Source organism: Rhinolophus hipposideros (genome assembly GCF_964194185.1).
Source record: "Rhinolophus hipposideros genome assembly, chromosome: 11".
In the NCBI taxonomy this organism is placed as follows: Eukaryota; Metazoa; Chordata; class Mammalia; order Chiroptera; family Rhinolophidae; genus Rhinolophus; species Rhinolophus hipposideros.
This window is the reverse complement of record NC_138057.1, coordinates 74178131-74195626: the sequence shown is the minus strand read 5'-3', so window position 1 is coordinate 74195626 and position 17496 is coordinate 74178131. Positions and strand designations below refer to the sequence as shown.

The 17496-nt window shown below is 41.9% G+C and overlaps 1 protein-coding gene across 1 annotated transcript in view; it reads left to right on the top strand.

The window, feature by feature from the left end:
• PSMB7 (proteasome 20S subunit beta 7) overlaps positions 1-17496 on the top strand; it is a 55081-nt gene that overhangs the window by 13228 nt on the left and 24357 nt on the right. The window contains exon 6 of the mRNA XM_081066145.1: positions 14057-14115. Coding sequence (XP_080922271.1) covers positions 14057-14115 — 59 coding nt within the window. The remainder of the gene's footprint in view (positions 1-14056; positions 14116-17496) is intronic.

Below are 17496 nucleotides of genomic sequence, written 5' to 3'. Positions count from 1 at the left end.
TTGCGTGTGTGATAGGTTCTCTTTTTTTTTTTTTTTTAAAGCCTAGTATTAGTTCAAATTTAACACACATTATAGAGTATCTCAGTGCCAGTGTCTGCTCGTGCTGTCACGTCATTTTCAGTTAAAATTCTATGCAAGAGATGATGTCATTGCTATTTTATTGATGAGAAACCTGAAACTTAAACAAGAGATTTAGTAACTTGCCTTATTGCTCTGCCTGTCAGTGGCAAAGCTTGGACTTGAACCTTCTCTCCCAGGTCAGGTAAGTCCCCGTACAACACAGCTGCTTTGATTTTATCATCTTATAGATGTTACTTCATTAAACTATTAAACCTTGCTTATAAATACTGAAAATATTTATACAAATTCCCCATGGCATTTATTTATGTTGTTGACTGGTCTGTGTGCAGATTTTCCATCCTGCTTATTATCAGACAGTATTTACTGAAACAGCTTCATAGTATCAAAGGAAAATTTAAAAAATTACGCACAATTCTACCACCCCAAGACAACATGATTTTTATTTTATTGTATTTTATTTTTTCCAATCCAAGTCCATTGGAAGAGTCCGTTGCCAGATAATGTAAAAGAAAATACAGTTGTACTGCCCCGGTTTTGTCCTCGTCATTCTTTTCGTTTCTCATTGTCCACTTTTGAGTGGGGCTTCGTCCATCTTTCCTTGTGTCGTAGCTGTGCAGCGCTGCCTTGCTAGTGCAGGTGCTTTGTGGGGTTTTGTTCTAGTGTTGTTTTCAGGTCTTTTTATTTCTGAGGTGCCGGGGAGCTGGATTTTGAGAGACCCTCAGAATTGCCACAATTTGGTGGACTTTGTTTTAATTCATGTTATTTATTTTGGGTGAGCTATAATCCAGCCTCAGACTACAGATAAGATCGAGGGCTCTCCTGAAGGAAATGTTTCCATAGGGCATCAGCATTCACTGCAGGTTGGGCTTTCCATAAATGAAGCTTACATGAGATAAAGGAAGATTTCATGTAAATTCTCTAGCTTTAGTTAAAAGCTTTTTATTACGAGAAATAAAAACAAAATTTATTAGTAATTAATCCTTTTTTATCTGAGTGATTTGACAGTAAGAGCTGGAAGCTACAAATTACCTGTAAGACAGGGGTGTCTAAATATTGTCTCCCCAAGGGCCTGCACTGGCCACTGGCCAGGCGAGGAAGGTTACTCGTAATTTGCATTGACTAGAAGACCGGTCTTGCCTTTCGCATCTTTAACATGCAGGCACAGCTCATCGTGCTCCTGTGAGGGCTGGTGGCCTTCCCGCGGGTTTACTGGGGAGAAGGATGTAGCAAACTCCTTGTCGTGTGGCCCTCGGTCAGTTTCTGTCCTAAAACCTTTTTTGTGGCCATGATGTGACCCTAACGAGAGCATCGTTCATCCAGCAGCTTTCCAGCTGCCATACCCTCAAATGTTGTGAGACGCTTTACTGATTTAGTCTTTGCAGGATTGTGAGGTGAGTACCATCACCCTGGTTTTTCAGAAGAGGACATTGAGCCTCAGAGAGGCGTGCGAAGGTCACATGCCACCGGGCCATGGTCTGGGCTGTGTGACAGTTCCCCCTTGGCTGTGATATTGCAGTGAGTGGGGTGTGGCATGTGGGCCAGGAAATACGATTGGGTTTGTTCTCGAAAAAGAAGGGCCCCTCAGGTTTCATTTAATTATTTCTTTTGTAAGAGAACAATTTGCAAGAGACTGCAGGTGATCGATGAGTATGATAGCTGAAAGCTGGGCACGATTCTTTGACTTTTCTATTAAAGGCAAAGGGTTATGGTTGTATTTTTTTATAGACAAAGTGTGGGTTCTTCTCATTCTCGGATTAATTAGCTTTTTCTTTTAACTTGCCAGCTTTCCTTTATTAGGCAAACTGAAGTAGTGTCAGGAGTAGCTTGGGGAACCATCTTTTGCTGTTAGTTTGGCAGTGTTCCTCGTAGCAGCATTAGCAAGGCGTATAAAATTTTTGTTTTTGCCCACTTATTCATGTGGAGAATTAATATGAATACAATTTCAGGCACGACATTCCCAGAAATGAGGCCCTTGGACAATTTAGGAATACTAACTTCAGGAGTAAACGTTGATAACGCGCTGTGAGGGAAGACGGGGTCACAGCCAGGGCCGTGCGGGTAAAATCTGATCTCCAGATAAATTGGTTATGCCGTTTCCTAATTACTGCAGTGTGCCTCGTAAGCGCCAGTATACAGAACGCCCTCGCAATTAGAAAGATTCGGGACAGAGGAGTAAACATACTGATGTCTCACCTTGTGGGCACAAAGGAGTCTTAGAATGAAGCTGGAACTTAAGGATCTGAGTAGGGGATTCAGGCCTGCCATATTCTCTGTCTTTTTAAACTGAAGTGCAGCCTTTGTGCAGACATTGTGGTATCTCCACATGACTCGATTTTGGAAATTTTTTCCAGTGCTGGATCACATTAGATTGTTACAAGATGGCAGATGTGTTTTCTACATGCGTTTTCAACCCTTAAATCAGGTGTGAACTCCGCAGTACTTTCTCAGAGGGCAGGTGGCCTTGATAGCTCTAGTGTTGCTGGAAATCCTTTTTCCTGACTTGTATAGGCCATGGGACTGTGTGTGGGGGGTTCCACAAGCATGTGTCTCCATCAGTACGGGGGGTGACTCTCGGCCCCTGCGCTCTGTGGCTCAGGGGCTGTGCAGCCGAGGGAACCGCATTCTGGTGGGAACTCTGGTGGGAATTCATAGTCAGTGCCCACCCAGAGCAGGCTTTTTGTAACCCCTTGAGGTATACCTAGAATCCTAGAGAAAGATGGAAGCCCTGGCCTCAGTCCCAGCCCTGCTTGACGGGGCTGCTCACCTAACTCCTCTGAACCGCAAAGCCCTCCCTCATTTCTCAAAAGAGGCTCATCGTTTTGACTTGGGAAGGTCACAGGGCTACTGGCATGCCTCAGTGTCGTGTTGTGTGTGGACATGCTGTAAAGCACCTGGGGTTCATTCCGTGCATTTGTTACTCTGGGCGTCATTTTTTGCGATAGAGTGGGACAGGGAAAAGAGCTGGTCTTTGGAGTCCAACTCGGTTCAAACCTGAGTCCAATATTTATTAGCTTTCAAGTATGAACATTGATGTCTTCTTTTGTAAAGTGGTTAGAGGACAGTTCCTGTGGGAAATGTGTGAAGACTAAGTGAGATAACATACATAAAAATCTTTGTGTGTACCGTGTTTCCCTGAAAATAAGACCAGGTCTTATATTAAGTTTTGCTCCAAAAGATACATTAGGCTTTTTAGGGGATGGCATCCTGAAAAATCATGCTAGGACTTATTTTCTGATTAGGTCTTATTTTCGGGGAAACATGGTAGCACATCGCTGTTTGGTGCATGGTGTTTTGATAATTTTAGTGCTATAACACATTCTCTGTGCACAGTTCTGTGTACTACGATTTCTCTGGCAGCTTTTCCTGCTTTGATTAATATGTGTAAGATGCATTTCAGTAGATTTAAAATGTGCAATGCATGGATTTTATGTCTTAAAATTTATGCTACAATGGAATGCCAGGAATTAAACAACTGGGAACCAAAAGCCCATGAAAATTGCATTATGCATCTTGATCCCTGGTGGCTGCAAAGGTGGTACTAAGCCAATAGATGGTGCTGTTATGTTAGGAACCGAGAAAGTATTGACTTCTAAAATTCATCATGTTGTTACAGGGAATGCAATATATCCAGCCCTTGCCGGTTTTAATCTATTCTAATTAGAGTGGACTTTGTTCTTGATGCTGCAGAAAAAATGTTAAATGTCTATTGTAGGTAAAATGGTGAGGTATTGAACTAATGTGTCGGGCACTGCTCCTCCTGTTTTTTCTGGTCTGACATTTGCCATGAGGTCCTCTCTGACTTGAGTTCAGTCCTTGGTGTACGACCAAGTAGAGGCCTTTGCCGGGAGTATGTTTCAGATCCGTTAAATGCAGTGTGCAGTTTCAGGCCCTTTGTTTTTGACTCCACTTCAGGCAGAGTTGGGTATCTAATTCATCTTTACTTGCTCTTGTGTCAGAATTGGCTCTGCTACAGAAAAGTGCCTTTATCCTCTCATAACCCATACTTATTGGGCAGACTAAGTGGAAAGTCATTTTATGCATTAGAAGACTTTTTCACTGCAGAGATCATCGAACTAGGGATTTGTTATCAGGCGGATCTGCCATTACTAGCTGTGTGATGTTGGGTCAGTTTCTTCACTTCTCTGAACTTTGTTTTTTCCCCATCTGTAAAGTGGAGATGTAGCATCTTGTCCACAGAAAAATGAAGTACGAAAGTATATGTAACAGTGCTTTACACATTGTTTTTCAATAAGTCAGATTTCTTATTGTTTGCACATCGGCTCTATGGACTAGATAAACCTATACTTAATGATTAAGAAGAGATGTGTTTTATAAATTATTAAGTTCTTTAAGTAGTCCTTTGTCCTTGAGTGTTCTGAGGGACATGAAAACTTGGAAAAGATCTGCAAAGTGGAATAACTTGCAATTTCGGAAGTTATTTTGGCATGTGGGCCAGGGTCAAGGATGCCTTTGAAAGACCTGTCAGCTTCGACTGACTGGAGCTCCCGCATCAGGAGGGAGGAGTGTACGCCTGCGCTTGCCTGCTCTTGCGGAGTGAGAGCTGCTCTTGCCTCGCCAGGCCTGATGGTGGGGGAGGCTGATTAGGAGAGGCATGTTTTAAGGTAATTTTCATCCTCCCTCTTAACCCCTAAACATAGGGTTAGGTGACTCCTGTTTAAAGGAGAACAATTTTCGGTCCTGAAACCTTGTGGCATTTTATTAAAATACATTAATAAAATAAAACCTTTCACTTTTTTGGCCTGGATGTCCCGATTGTTAGTCTTTTCTTAGGAATAAGTGTTTATAATGTGTCAGGTCAATGAGATGTTGCACTTGCAATTATAAGAAAAATCCCTGTTCAAGTGGTGTTTTAAATTATTTACTTAGAGGAAAATTTAACTCCTTTTTGACTGCACAACATTTAGAAAAGGAACTTTTTTTTTTAGAAATTACTTTTGAGTGAAAATGTTCGATGTTTTAAAATCTATTTCTAAGCATATTAAATGGAATAATTTTTAAAAATTCATTAGGAATGAAAGATAGACTCTCTGACATTGAGGTACATTTGCTAATGAAAAGGAAGCATTCTTCCCCCTCATGAGGGGTTTAAATGTAATACTCAGTGCTTACTCAGGAGTGAAAACATCAAATTAAACTGTTTGTGCTGACAAAGGACAAATCTGGATTTCAGCAACCCATGCAAGATTGTCTGATCACTTGGCCTGCCTCTCCTGGAAGCTTTTGGCCAAGACTTATAATGAAATGCATGCATACAATTAAACCACTTCAAGTCGGTGTCTTGAGTTTTCCTGGATCCAGGAGAGGTGCTTCACTGCTCTCTAGTGGCTGAATGTGGTCCCCTGGCACCAACATTGTTTTATATTCATAAATCAGCTCTTCACACACTGGCAGCGTTGGCCTCCAGAGCCAGCACCAGCACCAGGAGACTGGGTCTTGTAGACAGGGATGGAGTGAAAAATGATCCCTCTCCATGGGGCTGTGGAAAGCACCAGATTTTACCCAGGATGTGTGGCCAGTTGACTAACAATGAGGAAGTGTGAGTAAGCACTGTGTCAGGGGTAGCTGACACTGATGGATTAGAAAGTTCTGCGAGTTACTCTTTTATCGCTGCATACATCTTACACCTTGGCAGGCCACGGTGGCAAACGGGTCCTTGGGTGCTTACAGTGGGCCCCTCCTCAGCAGAAGGAGCAGCTTTTTTCCTGAAAAGATCTGGTTAAATTGATTTGGGGAAAAGCAGTAGAAATCCATTCCTGCTGGTTCTAAGAACTTCATGACTTTGAGAGGAGATTTTGAAGACCTCTGTTTCCATTCAAGCCACTGATCCTGGGACTTGTTGGGAATGATGGTATACAATAGCTCTTGGGGATTGGGGATCTTGGTAGAGTAATTACGATAGCCACCTCTTACTGAGCTTTTACTGCGTGCCAGGCATTCTGCTTTACATGTGTCATCTCGTTCAGGTCACCCAGCCACTGTGAGGAGATATGTCAGTCTGTCTTCATCCTTTTGTGCGGGGAGGAAGCTAGCGGGATAGGGTTGCTGCACTGTTCCAGGGCTAGCATTCATGTGCTTGATGTGATGGTGCCTTCTGGAGTCACTTGGCAGCCTTGCAGGGCTCCGAGGGCTTCAGTGATGTGCTGGGGGAAACAGCCAGCAAGTGACAGAGCTGTGTGTTCCCAGAGCCTGCGGCCGAGTGGGCACCTGGCGTGGTTTGTTGGAAGGAATGAGTGGGAAGTTGCCCTTCTGAAAGATGCAAGGGTTTAAGAGCCACAAGACCTAGATTTGACTCTTGGCTCTGCTTATTGGCCATATTGCCTCAGTTTCCTTGTCTGTAAAATGGAGAAAGACCCACTCACATCACTTGAGCTCAGGATCCGAGATCTAAAAGGCCCTCAGTAAATGTTCTCTTTTGTTTTCTCTGGCCCTAGTCTGAGAGTTTGTGAGCATAGACCTGATTAGGAAAAGCACATTTCGACCTGTTGGCTTTCAGATCCTTCCTAGAGTTGGACTTGGAGCAGCAGATGTTAGAAAATTATTTCAGTCTCATTGTTTCTTCAGCATGTCTGGTAACTTAGTTTCTAGAATTGGATTTAGTTCTTTGATGAACTCTATAAAAAGAACGTTTCATTTTTTTTAAATCCCACTGTCCTCAAGCCATATTAATAGTTGTTTTTAAGTATATGGAGCAAGTAAAAGCAATATCTTAGTAAAATTTTTTTGATTCATTACGTATTTTGTTCTGAGTTGGATTATTCTCTCAGAAAAAGTCAGTTTCAAATTGAGTTACTAATGCTGATAAACACCTTCAGAGGTTTTAGAAAATGGAGACTAATTTCTTTCTTTTTTTTGAATGGGGCTATTTTTGAAATAAATACAGAATGGATACTTGAGTGGCCTTGCTAAACAGTGAATGGCTTCTCTTCAATTATTGAAAACATTTAAACTGAAATCCCAGTCTCCTTTGAATTTCCAAGCAAAGCAACACAAATTAACTATATGCAGATGTGTGGTAATTGGGTAAACTAAAATCTGAAGAAAAAGCAAGTTAAAAAGCATGCCTTTTTGGGGTGGGATGCTAAGAAAATATAGCTACTTTCATGCTTCCTCTAATCTTGATTTTAAGATTTTGGCTTTGCTATTTACAAGGCAACACAGTGGGAGGGAAGGAATGTGGGACACTTTGCATTGAGATTGACTTGGGTGCCCATTCTCAGATTCGCTAATCACCAGCTGTGTAATCCGGGCAGATTCCTTACTTCTGATAGTCCGTCTCCCCTTTTGTCAAATGGGACTGCTGCTACCTGCCCTGTCTGAGAGCAGACAAAACTGATGTGACTGCTTTGAAATGCCTTTTTAAAAAAAATACGTGTGTGTGAGATTAAAAAATTAAAATTTATTGGGGTGACAGTGGTTACCAAAATTACATAGGTTTCCAGTGTACAACTCTGTAATACATCATCTATATACCACATTGTGGGTTCACCACCCAGAGTCAGTTCTCCTTCCATCACCATATATTACATACACCCTTCCATACACCCTTTTACCCTCTTCTGTCAGCCCCCAACCCCCTTACCCTCTGGTAAGCACTAACTATTGTCTGTGTTGCTTTGAAATTTCTTAACCACATGTATTGTGTGTGCTGTCCTTTTTGGAATTTGTTGGCCACAGAGTGGACTGGACAGGTGGGATCTGGCCTGGCGCTGATAGGCTCAGAGCGCCGTAGGATGCTTTTACCTCTCAGACCATCTTCAGGAAGCCCTCCTGAAGGATGCTGGCAGAGACGGGGTATATATATTTGTTTGTGATGATTGATTGCTGTCATTACTTGGGACTGTTGACTCATGCGTGGATTGACCTTCAGGCTCCTGTGTACAAATTTTAGGAATAAGCTTCCGGCTGCTGCTGTTACACAGCAAGACTGTGACAGCTGGTTAGGTCTTGGTCTTTCTGTTTCTTTCCCCACCCCCATCCCTCCCCAATGATGAATCCTTATTTTCTCCAAGCTTATACCTTAAAAAATGCCATGTAATGCATGGCCTTTGAAGAAAAAGAAGAAAATATAAGTAAGCAAAAAGAAAATAGCATATTTTCTATGTCTCTTGATTGTTGGATCTTTACACTTACCTTCAGTTTTTTTTTTTTTTTTTACTAATCTAAATAATCTTTTTATATACATAATTTGGGTACTTGTTCATTATTTTCTTTAGAATAACTCTCTAGCAGTAGAATTGCTAGTTTGGAGGGTATATAAAGCTGGATGCTTTCGACTGATATTTCTAAATTGCCCATTAGAAAAGTTCTATCCATTTTTGCTTTTACAAGTATGTTAGAGTGCTCATTTCACTACAGCTTTGTCAGCACTGGGTGTTTTTTTTTTTTTTTTTTTTTTAATCTTTACTAATCTTCTGCCTCCCTTTTCCCGCCTCCCCCACTCTGGTTCAAGCTGTTGTTTCTCAGTCTAGTTGTGTAGGACAAGCTCCCTGGCCCAGGCTAGTATTATGAGCCTTGCGCTCCTCCTGGCTGAGGCAGTCAGTTTCCAGTTGGCCACTCACGGCAGCTCACGGCAGCTCTCGCCGGCTGCTGGCCGCTCACACCGACCTCCAGCTGCTCACAGCAGCCCAGCTCCAGGGAGAACTGCTTTTCACAATCCTAGCTGTAGAGGGTGCAGCTCACTGGCTCTTGTAGGAATCGAACTGGCGACCTTGGCGTTAGGAGCACCGAGCTCCAACCACCTGAGCCTCTGGGCCCGCCCAATCTTTGCTAATCTTAAAGGCAAAAAAATAGTTAATTGCAATTCATATTTCTTTGATTAATAGTACACTTGAACAGTGTTGCTAAATGTGTATAGGCCTCTGCCTTTTCTCTTTTTTGTAAACTGCTGTTTTCTTTCTCTGTTGGTGTATTGCTGTTATTTTTCTGTGAGCTCTTTTCAGTTATTAATGCCCTGTAGCACATGTTTTTCTGAGTTTGAGGGCTATATTTTACATTGCTTATAGGAGTTAAGTCTTTTTTTTCTGTTTAAAACCAGTGTCCTGCTATTAATAAGAACAGATACTTCATTTTAAAAAGATTGGCTGGAGATGTAGCGCCTTGTGGCATTTGTGCCTGGGACCACCCCCCCTTTCTCCTGGAGGTCAGTGTGGGTGACACACAGTGTCATCTTGAAGGTCTGTGCCAGTCCCTCCCCACAGGCCCTGACAGTCAGAGATGGGGAGCAGACCGTGTTTTCCAGGACTCGCAGGGGTACGTCTTGTAGGAGGAATTCTTTTAGTGAGCACCGAACAGGGCAGCCAGGGCGAAGTGGTGCCAGGCTGGCTGCACCGGTGGGGAGCGCAGAGCAGTTTCTGGCCCCCGTGGAAGACAGCGGGCTGAGTTGTGTATCTTTCCCCCACCCCTGTCTCTCTCCACAGCCTGTCTGCTGGGCGCTTTGGGAGTTGGACGTGGTTGAGCAGTGTGAAGGTGGCATGGGTGAGCTGGGGCACATCAGTGGGTAACTAGGTAGCGTCACAGTCATCTCCTAAATGCTGGTCACTGAATGGTAGTACCTCGTTTTTCTGTTTTAAAGAGCTTTGTTCTGGAAGCCAAATTGGCTACTCAGTAACTGTGGGTGGGCTGAAAAAGGCAGCCTTGGTGGAGGTTGCTAAGGAGCAGCTTACATGGAAACTACTGATGAGACAGAGAGCTTTGATAATAAAATGCAGAAATCCAAGGAGGGCATTTCACTCCTATGATATCCCAGAGGTCTGGACCAGTCTATGACGTATAATAGGACATGGTTTTGTGGGTGAAAGCCTTTTTTTCTTTTTGAAAACTGAACTTGCTTTACATTTGAATTTGTCTTGTATGGGAAGTTAGTCAATATGTGTTCTTCTATACTTTATCAAGGCATTTACTACTGTCATCACTCCTAGAGGGCCAGCTCGGAGTTTCCCCACTCCTCCATTTGGGCATTTATACTCAAATCAGCCCAGCTTAATTGAACAGATTCCATCTAGTGCTCCTTGTGTACCAGAGACCGCAGGCATGCTGATGCAGTTTGAAAGGATGGGCAAGTTGCAGAGATGAGAGTGATAAACTCTCGTGGGCGTGTGGTGGTCAAGGAAGGCTTCTGGGAAGAGGTAATCTCTCAGCTGGGGTTTGCAGGGTGACCAGGAGCTCGGTGGGCTCTCAGGGGCAAAGGGACTACTGGGTGCCAAGGTGGGAGAGGCTTGAAATGGTATAAGCATTTAGGGAATTGTTGTCAGTTTAGTGCTGGTGGAGTGTCAAGTGTGTGTGTTGGGGAAGAGGAGGAGCTAAGACCTGGTCACGGGAGATCATCATGTCTGCTGTGAACTATGGGGCGTGCAGAACTTGCTGTATGAGAGCGGGGCATCGGGTCACACCTGAGACAGGATTCCTGCCCTGTGCTTGTTTGTTCTGTAATCCTAAACAAGCTTTATTACTTCAATGGGTTGCTATCACTAAATGGCATATGATGTGTGGCACATAGTAGGTGCTCAACAAAATGCTGTTTCTTCCCTCTGGCTGCCTTCTCCCTACTGTTAGTTCTTTGAGGGCAGGCCTCACACCCCTTGCTCCTAGAGCTCATCCTGCTTTGGTGGAAAGCATATCCCTCTGATACTTGTTTCTTTCACTTGACATGCCTGCTGTGTGAAGCACAGGCCCCTGTACCATGTACAGTGTCCCCTGGCTTTTCTGTTCATTTATTCCTTAATGGTAAACCAGATCATCTGACTGATTATCCAGGATGACCTTGTCTTTGGAACAGAAGATCAGGGTAAATGCTCCTTCAGAGGATTTTTGCCTGGAGTTGTGCTATGAAAGTGCCAGGTTAGATAGATGGGTGCTGAAGGAATGGATTGTTTCGGGACATTCTGGGGGAAGTGGGATGTATTTAAACACAGCTACTATACTAGTGAGGCATCTGTCTGATGATTTATTGTATTACACATAGTTTAAAGTGGTGTTGAAACAGAATCTGGGAAACTTGAATGAAGTTATTAAAGAATACTGGTCTCATTGAGTTTATCATCTTTTTTCTTTTCAATGGCCAACTTCTTGTTCCTTTCTCCAGTTGCATTGCCTTGAAATGATGTGAGAAGTTGCATCTGGTTCTCTCGCCACATTGGGCAATTTACAGTCATTTGAAATTCTAACTTCAGTTTTCTAAATAGCAGACACACAATTAGTTTCCTGGAAACCTGTTGACAGTCAGTTGTCCTAGCACTTTCGTGTATTTCCGAAAAGGGGGCGCCAAAGTCCTCCTTTCCTAAAAAGCTGGGAGCAGGAGCTAATTGTGAAGTGATTTAGAAATTGTTTTCATTGTTGAATTTCCCTTTATTTTCAAGTTTATTTGGAGTCCGCTTATCTTTGATCTCAGGGGAAGCAGAATTGGGCAGGTTAGCAAGCTCCTGCTTTCCAGAAGACTGCATGTGTGTGCGTGCGTGTGTGTTGGGCATGGTATAGATAGAGAAGCAGAAATACAATGTGATAAGAACCCCTGTGTCCTATGTTTACCTCTCCTATGCTTTCCAGCTCTTTAAAAAAAAATCACTCTCTGATAATGTGAGAAGCATCCCCACTTTTTGTTGTAAGAGTGTAGATGTGGTATGTAATTTCCACTTACAGAAATTTTGTCTGCAGCGTTGTTTCTAAGCAGGAAAAAATGTTTTTGATGAAGGAAGAATTATTATATTGGGAGGGAGATTTTTTTCATTTCTTAAAATGTTGGATGGAGCTAAGCAGAAGGAAATATATGTGCCCAGGAAAAATGAGAGTAAAACTAATGTATTTAGTGTGAAACTGCCAAAGAAAGGATGGCTAAGAGGAAAAACAGGGTCAGCAAAGTTTAAGGACAAATGCCTTTAAGCTTGGGTTTCCCTTTCACAGTAATTGACTCCAGTTTTCCACATTGTTAGCTCTTAGGTAAATACCTGCCCTCCCCTGTCCTTTTTTAATGTTTATTTCGGGCTTCTGGTGCATTTACCCTTGGGCTCTTCACAGAGATATTCTTGGACCGGGTTGGAAGGAGGCTAGCCTGCTGTTGGGTGCTCTGCAAGAGCATTTTGTATCTGGAAGTATTTTTTCCTGAGATTTCCATATTTGCAGTTTCCTTGTTTCTTCACAACAGTTGTACTTTTGTTTTCCATACAAAGCCGGCTTGTTTTTCACTGCTAAGTCTGAGACTGGTTCTCACCTGTGCCTTAAAACAGACACTTAGGTTACTTTCCACCCACTGGTGCCTGAATCTCAAAGTAAACGTGTGACTCACAAAATATTGGTGGACTTTGACTCTATTTCCAGATTTTCAAGGACATGTTTACTATGAAAGTCAGAGGTTTGGTTGTGCATTTGCTCTTGCATATCTGTTAGTTTCATGTGGGTGCTCCAGTTTAATATCTGTTTAATTTCTATGTCCTTTCCAAATGGCTCTTAATATCCCTTTAGATAACCCCCCGTTTTTTAACGGGGAAAATGAGAGGGGAACATGGGTTGCCTTTTTGCTCCCAAAGCCTAAATGAAGAGTCATTGCTGGTAATGCCGGCCTACACTCGACGCTTCCTACTGCTTTGGCTGTGATGTATCTGGTGCGGGGAAGGTAATGATCCTGAACCGCAGCAATATCCCGTAACAGGCGGATCTGTCATATTCATCGGGATTACCATGTTCATTGATTTGTGGCTGTAAATCTGCTGTTTCTACCCTTTAAATTTGATCTATAATTGGACCTCCTTAAATGGTTCAGATAAGGTAGTCTGTATTTTCTCAGTGCAGCGTGGCTGTCAGCTTCTCCTTTTTCATTATACATTCAGCAGACTTGATAAAATCAGCAGGACACCTCATTTGAAACTGTTTAATCGCTGCCTTTTTCCTTTGCTAAACCATTGAGGTGGTCAAGCGATGTACACAAATCATTTTAAATAGAAAATATGGTTTTCTCTGTGACCCAGCTAAATAGATAGTGTTATGCAAAACAAGTTAAAAAGTAATAAATGCCAAAAAAATCTTCTAATTGGAGTAAAAAATTGTGGGCAACTCTATCTTCTCCCCAAAAGTAGAATATCCTGAAATATTGCCAGGCCCCTGTAAAGACAAGATGATGGTTTTCTAAAGATTCTCCGAACAAAGCAAGTTTAATTTAAAATTTCAAATAGTGCTGAGCTGCCTTTTACATCCATTCACAGGGAGCCCATACTTATTTGTAATGCCTTTACTTTAACATCCCACTTTCGTAGAGAGAAATTTGCTATCTGTTAATATCTATGCAGCATAACCTTTCAGCCATTTGCTATTGTGATAATAAATTTTTGTTTCTTTGTCTGTCATTTTGTCTACTCAGCTGTTACTCTTCAAAGTACAAACTAAAAATAATAGCTCCAAATAAATGCCACATAATAAAGTGTTTTACAGTTGTAGCTGGAATAACCTGGTGGTGGCTGCAGCTTGCAGTCCTATTACCATTGCCAGTGCTGTAGTTTCTTCCCGGTGTGTCAAGGTGACTCTATCAGGGCCAGCTCATTAAAACAGTCTATTCTTTCTAACTGGCTTGGTATTTAGCGCTATACCCAGCAGCCTGCCAAGGCACAATTGTGGAGCACAAGATTTACAGCATAGGATATGTGAAATTATGTGGCATTCACTTTTTTGAAAAAATACAAATTCTCCATAACCTCATTTTTGTGCTTCAGCACATTATTGGGAATAATTTACAATTACTTCTGTCTGTAGTAGAAGTAGGGCCAGTTGCATGTGTACCCAAGACAGTGGTACATGTGACTCCAGGCTTTTGAAGAGCGGTGTTTACCTGGTTTATGTGGCCCTACAGGATTAATATTTACACTGTACTTGAATGTGACATTGGGCATGTTTTGCCATTTTTGCTGCCCCGAGGTAATCTTGAGAAGCTAGGAGTTGGTAAATACACTTAAAATGTATCTTTTTCTTACAGGTTCTGGCTCCTTGGCAGCAATGGCTGTGTTTGAAGATAAATTTAGGCCAGATATGGAGGTATGTAAGTCCCTGCAGTTTTATTCTTTCAAATATTGTTCCAGTTTTGTGCAAATTGATTGCCGATTCCTCCAAAGCTTGTGCAGCACTGTTGTTAGTTGGAATGCTCTTTGGCACAAATACTACGTTTGCAGAGAAGACCGGTTGCTGGGGAAAGCTTCATTTTGGAGTGGCCCTGCCGTGCCCTCACTCGGGTTTGAGGAGCCAGCGCTGTTCGGGTCTTTGCTCTGGCCTCTGGGCTGTCTCGGAAACTTCTTGGCTGTAAATGCTGCTGCATTGTGGAATGTTTTCATGTGCACTAAGCTTTCTGTGCCACGATATCTCAAAATGACAGGGTTTTTTTTGTTGTTGTTGTTGTTGTTCTCTCACTAAGAATTGAGAAACGATGTATGTCTTTGCATGTCACACAGTCCTGGCCTGAAAATGGGGGCAGTTTTAAAAATCCCTATAGATTGTTGTGCATCTGGCAACAGAAGATGGGGACAAGATTGTGTGTGTTGTGGACTGTTCTCAGTGTGAGGGATCTAGTATCTCCAATACATTTATAAAGACATTCTTTTCTTTGGTGGTGGGAGAGGAAGGTGGGTATCTTCTGAATGACATTCCACCTAAGTCTGCTTTATGATAGATGTTCTCCCGATTAAGCAGCCCCCTACCCCCAAAATCTCCAAGAACAAGCCCACAGGCCTTCCATTGTCACTTTCATAGGAGTGTTTAGTATGCTTGGATACTTCATGGCACCCCATTATTCCTCCACTGTGCTTTATTCTCTCCGCTCAACCAGCTTGTGGGCATACACGTCCTTCAGGCAGCCTTCAGCATCTGCCCTTGGTTTGTTGATAGATGTTAATGTTTTGACAGGGAGTATCAACTTGTTTTCAATCATTAGTAGGCTGTTTATGAGTGGCTTACTCTATTTCTTAATATGTAGGTTTCTGCTGTTTCTGCCTTCTCAGTATTATTTTGTTTAGATTCTAAAGGATGTCTCTGGGAATTACTGTTTGACAATGGTTTATGCCTAATCATCCTTGGAGAGCATTGCATATTTAAAAATTTTTGTTCTTCCACCAGCTCATTGTCATTGGAGCTCTGAAGCTCCCTCTGCCCTTTAGGTTTGGGCCAAGTGCCATACGAGCCAGAGAATGAGGGTTGTGGATACTGCTCAGCCAGGGCAGGGCTCTCCTGCCAGAAGCCACTGCGCCCTTGGTACGTGAGGATAGCACGCAGAAGTGACCTAATCGCCGATGGCTGGATTTCTTCCCTTTCTTGGACATCTGTAGGAATAAAAGCACCTGACTAAAGATAGGATTTAGCTAAGTGTTTTATACTAAAACAATAGTGTCTTGCTCCAATTAAGAATAGTAAACAGGTCCAAGTATCAACTATAAATGAGATTAGGATTGTGTTCTCATTTCTCAATGTGAAAATTTATTCCCATATCAGCATTATTTTCTGTTTGGGGTTCTTAAATACAGAGATAAAAGAAGATATACTAGGTCATGTAAAATGAAAAAGAATAAAGGTCTTCCAGTCTTGTAACTAAACGAGAGGACTTCCTAAGGCTCCACGCCCCCCACTACCCCCCCATTAGAACTAATGAAGGAGAAAGATGTGGTTTTCGTTTAGTAAGTGGCCTCAGTAATGTCAGGCCCTCCTTTAAACCACATTAATCTTTTCATATTTTCTTGAAAGCTTTGTCTATTTCCAATTGATTGGGACCTCCGTATGTTTTAAGAAAAATGAGAATTGCCGAAAAAGTTGAAAGTATGAGGTATATTAGAAGTGACTTAACACTCTGCTAAAGTAATTTGACATTATTTAGAGTTTGGATTTGAAATGATTCAAAGGCCATGAGTTTAATATTGAGGTGATTTGAGGAAGTAAAGGGAAATATGAGCATCCCTTCAATAACACTTCTGATATTATCAATCTGAAGACTGTGTTCCTTAGATCAATTTTATCTGTAACTCGGAGAACTTAATGTTTTATATTAGCTGTGAGACCTTAAAACAGGTTGACCAAATTCCCATGTCAGATTGGTTACTTAAATTTACAATTTCATGTGACTTTTTTATTCACTGAAGTTACTGAAACTTGAAGCTGACTATCAGCAAAAATCACTTTATGAAGGTGAAGGTAGCACCTGCTTTTCCAGGGACGTGAGTTTAAAAGCAAATAGCAGGCAAATAATAGTACAACAACTGTCAGCAGATAATGCTTTAAAAATCTAAAGGCATGTTAATAGATTCTAAAAAAAAAATTATTATGAAGACCAACTGCTGGTCACCCTGCTTTCTTCTGTGAAGAGGGAACTGACGTGCTTTCAGTGGAAGGCTGAGACTACTTCGCAGCTTTGGGAGAGCTGTTGTGGTGACTGTCTTTGTTGTAAAAGAGAATTCAGCCCAGGTGTCTTTTCTGGTTTGCATTTGCATAGAAATCTTGGAAACGTTTTGGTTTAAAATCTCCAAACTTTTTATTTTCCGTCTTTACAGGAGGCTGTTTTTCTGGCGCAGGCAACCCTCCACAGCTTTTCTTTCTTGTCTGTTTTGAGACTGCAGGGTTGGATGACTAAGTCTGCTTATTTCATTTCGGCAGGGGAGAGGATTCTGGACATGCCTCAAACAGAAACCCAGGAGAGAGAGCATTTCTACCTCTCAGATCTTGCCTGGGTTGCCAGGACAATGACGGCTGCCCCCTTCACAGAGGATTGCTTTGGGAGAGGGCCTTTTTAGGTTATCATAATTACGAATTGTTTGCCACACAGTCATTTGTAGGCCAGACTCAGGAAACAAACTCTTGGCTTCATTATGAAAGCTAACACATTGGAGTAAGCCCATACTTTTTATTTTTTTATTTAACTACAAACCTGTGTCTTGGACGGTGCAGGGCCTACACTGTAGTATTGATGGAATAGAAGTCCCTCCCTCCTTTAAACCTTTAACGTTTTCTCATTGGCTTTAGCTGCTCTGTCCAGTACGGTAGTCACCAACCATAAGTGGCTAGTCAGAATTGAGAGGTGCTATAAGTAGAAAACACCAGATTTCAAAGATTTAGTACAAAATAAAAAAATAAAACCTCAATATTTATACTCATTACGTGTTAAGTATGATACTATATTATGTTGGGTTAAATGAAAATATTAAAGTTAATTTTGCCTATTTTTACTTTTTTAAATGTAGCTACTAGAAAATTTAAAGCTATGTATGTGGTTCACATATTTCTGTTGGACAGGGCTAGTCTAGCATCGTTTCTTGAGCTTGGCATTTGTGCACCACATGTAAAATTAATGCCATACAGGTAGCACCTGCAGTGTTTTGAAATTTTTCTTTTGAATGAACTCAGTTTCATAAATTGAGGTATCACTTACATATACTAAAGTGC